The 6,838-nt window shown below is 35.0% G+C and overlaps 1 protein-coding gene across 1 annotated transcript in view; it reads right to left on the bottom strand.

Annotated features, from left to right (window-relative positions):
• Positions 1–6,838, bottom strand: part of LOC105623381 (ABC transporter G family member 9) — a 30,445-nt gene that overhangs the window by 7,323 nt on the left and 16,284 nt on the right. The window contains 3 exon segments of the mRNA XM_012204776.1: positions 426–681; positions 1,388–1,488; positions 4,226–4,331. Of these exon segments, the coding sequence (XP_012060166.1) occupies positions 426–681; positions 1,388–1,488; positions 4,226–4,331 (463 nt within the window).

The raw sequence follows: 6,838 nt of genomic DNA, 5'->3' as shown, positions 1-6,838 counted from the left end.
CCGTAATGCAAATATTTTAAGAAAATATTCTATTTCCATATCATATTTGTTGCATTAAAAAGATACTATTTATGCCATATACGATATTGATATTGAATATAAAATATGTGTACGTATTATTATAATTTTATTTTTATAAATGTTTCTTTTAATTTTTTACAAAATACGTAATATTTTTATGACATATATACGTATATATAGAACTTATATAATTATATTATATAAGAAAAACCGTTATGCTGTAAAAAATATATTAGAGAAATATATTTAAAAAATTATAGACAGAAACTGTTTTTTTTCAAAGACCATAAATTTTATGAATTTGAAATGCGTTTAGAGAAAAATAAAGATCATATCTGTTAAGTATATAATTTTATTCATAGGTTAATTCAACGAAATTAATTCATATAATAAAATATGCTTACGAATGAAGTCTGCGGGGTTGTAATGCGGCAGTAGAGTAAGTCCTATTGTAGAGAAGAATCTACTGACATTCGTCGTCGGTCCATAGTATGCCACCTGACCGTTACTCAACAGGAGAAGCTTACTAAAACTGTGGAACATTCTGGAACTAGGTTGGTGTACTGTCACCACAATACTTTTACCCTCCTGCTCAGCATATTTCTTCAACCGTGAGATCAATGCTTGTGCCGAATGTGAGTCGAGTCCACTCGTAGGTTCCTGAAAGATGAAAGATTTTATAAATTAGCGATGCAATTATAATATTAAATCAATGTCCGTTTCTATTAATATAGATTAACTTTAATCTTGGTTTAACTTACTTTTCTAAGAATTAGAACTATCTTTTCTAGTAACAATTAGAAAAGAATAAAGAGAAATTAAACTGAGATTAAAGTTAATCTATACTAATAGAAATAAACATTAAAAAACTTTTTTAAACAAAAATTCACATAGAAAATTAAATCATATTATTTATTCTATCATTTATTCATTCATTTTTCAATTTATAAATTATATAATATACGGATCCGTAATTTCAAATATATTCTATTTGAAGAATTTTTTATTTACAATTCCTTAATGTCATAAAATTCCACGTTCGAGCAGGAAAGAACTTATAGGAAAGAACTGAAAAATTTTAAATCTTACATTATTATTCGTTTTATAGTTAGATTTGCATGAATTTCGTAAGTTTCTGCATAAGTTTCCATAAGTTATTTAAATTTTATACAATAATTCTTTCAATTGATTAACATTTAAAAATAATTATATTACATACAAAGATAGAATTCGTGAATGTAGATATACCTTTCGTAAAAAAGAAAACTGATATAATATAACAATTATTAATCAATCATGCATAAATATAATAAAATTTAAATATATGCATCCAGCTTACAAAGAAAAAAATGTAGGAAAAACTTACGTCAAGTAGCATTAATGATGGATTCGTGAGTAATTCGCAAGCTATACTCGTTCTCTTCTTTTCACCACCGGAAATTCCCCGTTTCGAATAATCTCCAATAACTACACAAGAAATATATTACTTTATAAATTAAAGAAATAACATCTAATATGTTAAATTACAAATATCATTTCGTAAATATAGAAATTAATTTTTGGAAAATATCATTTAGGAAGTTGAGGGAATCGTTTTACATTGTTAATTTATATCATTTAACATACGATTGATATTCATTACAAAAAAAATATATTAAAATGTACGGACGTAATATAATTGCGCATGTTAAGTATTTTCGCGTGGAATTAACACGCACTGTTTTCTATACGCAATTGCGCTACGAACAAAGTGAATAATACACGAAAATAGTACTCGACTAAGCAACGAGACATGCGAAGATCCGTCATACGAAAGATATTGAAAATGTAGGCGATTGTAATTACCATATCACGCATTTTACCGAGGCGGAGGAAAAAAGGGTATTTAAAAAGGTTCAGAAGATACGACGCGTATGAGACAATAAAGTGTCAAAGGCGTTTTATTAGCATGCGAACCTACGTCCGCGCGGTCGCGAATAACAGAATTACGAGCAGATATCGATGAAAAATCACCGCTGAACAATAAAGATAAATAATTTTCCCATCGGATCTTTCCCTTTCCCTCGGCGGCGTTGGCGTCCAACATTCCCGGTGCCGATATTCGGATTTGCTAACGTTAGCTGGAACTGTATAAACGAGACATGGGGCGCGTGATCTCTGACGCGTGGTAAATTATTAAACTTCGTCGTCGTCGCCGCTGCCGCCGCCGGTTGCTCACTGCCTTCGGGGCACAGGAAGAGAAACGAACGTATAATTGTGTGCGGAGAATAATATTTTACGTCACATACGCAACCGAGGCAGTCGCGTTCAGCGCTCGAGAAGCCCGGGGGTTAACGATCGAGGAAACCGTTTATCAACCGACCGACAATGAGCCCGGCGCTCTGTTGCAGCAGAGATACGCGTACTTTCCCTCGTTGGTATTCCGGAAAATGTCACCACGCTTCCGCTACAATCGACGTTTCTATATGTTTCTATACGTGGTTCTGACAATGAATGAAACGACGCGGGATAATCGCAAATTCTACTTCATTCGAATAAAATTCTAAGATCAATTAAGCTGCAGTCGACGGGCTTTATTTCGACAAAAGCAGTTATCTCAGAACATAATTGAATATAAAAAGAATATCTGTAAAATACAAATTAGAGTCATCAAGAGATAAGATAAGGTTTTATTCTTCAAGATCTGATTAAGATTAAGCGAATGTGCTTCTTGCGGATTTAACGCTCAATAGCTGTATAACTTCTGAACATTAAGAAGCGACGTCCAATCCAATTTGCTCGTTAACGAAGATTGTATATTATTTTGAGAAATGATGTCTCGTCCATTTTCTCGTTAACGACGGATCTACGTCATTCTGAGAATCTCACGACATACACGACATACATGAAGCGCGAGACATGCATGTAGGTCAGCTTGTATATTACTTGGCTCGTTTTTCCTACATGCATATTTCGATAACGCGCCCATAACTGTTTGACGTTTGGAGGACGGTTCGATATTTGTGATCACGGAAATTGTCAATCAAAATGCTAAACCGAGACGAATAGTCACGGTGACGATACAGTAACAGTAAGAGTCAGTCGTAAATTACACGAATCATCTCTTGATTTACGCTATAATCAGTGCTAAACATCGAAAATTCGGGGGATTAATAATATTTATAGTTAATAATATTTATAGTAATGTGAAAGCCATATGTCACATTTTATAGCACGTATGACGACGAAAATGATCTAAACAATTCAGTCTTCAGCTTCGATTTTAGATTAGTTTAAAATATTTACATTTGACTTACAAAAACAACGAAGTAAATGGTAATTTGTCGCATGTATGTATATATGTTCTCTTTTAACATTTTGTCAAGTTGTTTCGATATCCGCTATAAGAAGCCTAAATGAGCGACTATTTATAAAATATGTGTATAAACAGATTAGAAAACTATACAAAAAATAATTTAAAAACTAGAAAAAAATATATACTATATATTATTTATTATTATAATATATTAATAATAATATATGTCTCTCAAAATATAATATTATAAATATTTAATAATATAATTTCAGATGGAATAAATAAAATTGTTACAAATTGAAATAAAATGTCTCTTTTTTTGCTTAGATCTTTACATTTGATATCTGCTTATATTTTAAATAAAGAGATATAAAAATAAAAATAAATAATTTTAATTTTTAATGAATCTAGTGTATCATTTTAATAATATTTTATGATATCTTTGAAAATATTTAATAAAATTATTTCTAACTGGATAAATGAAATCGTTACCTACAAATAAGTAACGGGACTTTTATGGAAACTCGCGCGTCACCCAGATATGAGTATCATGCAGTTAAAATGTTAATAAATACAAGTTCTCGAAAATCGCACTAAACTGAATTTAACGATATCCATTATCCACAGAATGACGCAATGTATCTCGGTCGAGTGTGTTATTAGATGGTAATATTAGAGTAATAACGCCTCTTCTAATGCTGCACAGGAATCTCGAGCCGCCGTTGTTAACATTGTGGACGTGTATAGGCGCAAACATACTTTACGACTTCGACTCAGAGAAATCAAGCGAATTACGATATCAGTAGAAACCCCGGCTTTGTGATTCCGAATCGCGTGGCCGCGAGTCTAAAAACGTCGCGGCTTGACATCGATCCTTCGGCTTTACGGCGCGCGCCGTGTCGTACTCACTGGTGTCTTGGCAGCTCGTGAGGTCGAGGACCTCGATGATGTGGTCCACGCACTGCATCTTCTGGGAGTGTGAGAGTGAGTCCGGAAGCCTCAGCCTCGCCTGGTACTGCAAAATTACGATGCGATACAAACTATTACAAACATGGTGGTGACGTGGTCGTGCGAGCGCGTGTAAGCGGCGATCGGTTTTAGCGCCGTCCGTCTGACGAGCCGCGTAAACGCGCGTATTAAAACAGCAACGTAAACAAAACCATGCCGCGTCTCAGCGCAGGGCATCGCGGCTGGTGGATGCATTTCCGTTTCGTAATATATCCAGGCCACTTTGTACTATTATTACTCCGGTCGGCTCTAACCCGCCGCGCTGTGCCGGAGGCGCGCTCGTCATAAGCCGATCGTTAAGTCAATTATGATGACGCGTCGATTGCGAAATCACGGGCTGTTTTTACCTCGGAAGGATGTCTGAGAAGTTAGTTAATTCAAGAATATTTGAATGAGTCATCTCGTAAATAACTGTTGTCTTACGATTTGACATTTTAAGTTCGACAGGCCAAAGAATAAACATACGAATAAAAAATAAACATTACAAACAATATTAAATTAATCTACAATCTAATGCAACATATATATTTTTTAATTGAGACATAAATACATTTAAATTCGATTTTAAAATATTTAATCCGAAAAGGATTAATAACATCTGCTGCGACAAATTTGAATTTTTTTTCATCAATTGAAATAATAATCTGGTAATAAATCTCGGAATAAATCAATAATTCATCTTCAAAGTGATCTTATCTTAATCTTTTTGTTAAATTAGAGATCGATTCTATTCAGGTCTTTTCACGGCGATTAATTATATTATTTTAAATCGAATTCTGTTATTTTCTCATCGGTGGAAAAAATTGGCACAATCCACTATCCACAATGTGATTAAACAATGACTGTATCATTAAATACGCAAATAAATATATATTCAATTTACGTTCCGTGTATATTGCTTTTACAATATATTATAAATGTTCGAAAATCTAACAGTTTCCACTGATTATATTTTGGCAACAGAATAAAACGGATAAAAGCCTCATGTTTTATTTACCTTCACAAGATATTCCTTCAATAAAATATTGATTTAAATCAACATGTTATAGGAATATAATTAAAGTTGCTTGGGAATACTAAAACATTTGGGGTAAAGAGCTGTCCGGTGAAATTTTCCGCGATGCAAACACGTCAATTTCGTACGCGTCCAAGAATGTGTCGTCGCGCGGCTTGATGTGCGATGATGTTATGGATCGCCCTTTATATCACAATCAACAGCGGCTACGCGTACGGATATAGAGAGACCGGCCGAGACGACGACGTGCCGTTTCTCAACGTTCATTCTCCTCATGCCGTTACACAAGAGAGGGCCCGTTATGCGGAGAGAGAAAGTGCGGCCGATGATATTGTACTCGCCAGGAACACAGTTATGTCTAAATAAAGATAAGACGATACCCGGCTGTGGAACCGGACCGCGGAAAAGTGAACCTCTTCTTCTGTTCTCCAACAGTTTACATTCCTATCTTTGAAACGAAAGGGTCTTTTGACGCGACCGAGTTTTTAAGAATGCGGACAAACAGCGCGATCGTCTTCTTATTTCTTACTTAACTTCGGACAATCTACTTTCTTTCTTTCCTTTTTGTTTTAATAATATTAAATGTTTTAATAATATTACATCATGTATTGTTAACATTAGATTAGATAAAGTCATTTTGCAATTTTGTCATAATTTCAAGAATTGTGAAAAAATATATGCGGATAAGATACGTAAGAAAAAAATCTCGTCATATCAATAGCAACAATTGTTTCTTAATAAAAAGTTTCGAAAGTTAACGAAAAAGCTAAATATACGTGAAACACGTATTTTTATATATATCTGAACATTTAATTCTATGATACTAATTACAAGTATGATTAAAAAAAAAAACGTGAACAATGATATTGTGATTACTTCACAAATCTTCTAAATATATTTACACACCGATAGTACGATGATTTTCGCGCAATATTTTTCACTGCTTTATGTATATCAAACAATTAACTCGCTCGAGAGAGAAGGTCATAAATAAGCGAGACATTAAAAGATTCATTATCTTGCAAAATCACACAATGGTCCTCAAAGAGAAACTATCCTCAAACTTTGGCTTTGTTATGTTGCCGTTACATAGATGTAAAACACAACTGTTTGATAAACAACAGTAGCGAGACCGTCACACGGAAAGGGAGAGGAAGCGGCTAGAAAAGAAGGCAGAAGAAGAGGCCTCCAGGAGAGAGAAAGTGTCATCCCGTTGAAAGGAACTACACTGCGGTTTTACCTCTCTCTAAACAGCGCGCCGTGTGCACGCGCGGTATGCGCGCGTGTAGAGGCGGCGCCAAATGTTTTCGAAACCGTAAGACGCGCGCCGCGGAGCTCTCGGCGGTTCACTGACCGAGTTATGACGTCACCGCGAGAGATACGCTCCCCTCCTCCTCCTCCTCCCCCCCCCGACTCCGCGAACCGCTGTTCCACGCTAACGGTCGCGGCTAGACGAACGACGGTTCGTTGCGAAAGCGCGTGTATCGCTATGCGTGTGA

Source organism: Atta cephalotes (genome assembly GCF_000143395.1).
Source record: "Atta cephalotes unplaced genomic scaffold scaffold00056, whole genome shotgun sequence".
Taxonomy (NCBI): Eukaryota; Metazoa; Arthropoda; class Insecta; order Hymenoptera; family Formicidae; genus Atta; species Atta cephalotes.
The sequence above is the reverse complement of the archived record's forward strand: the minus strand, read 5'-3'. Positions and strand labels throughout refer to the sequence as shown.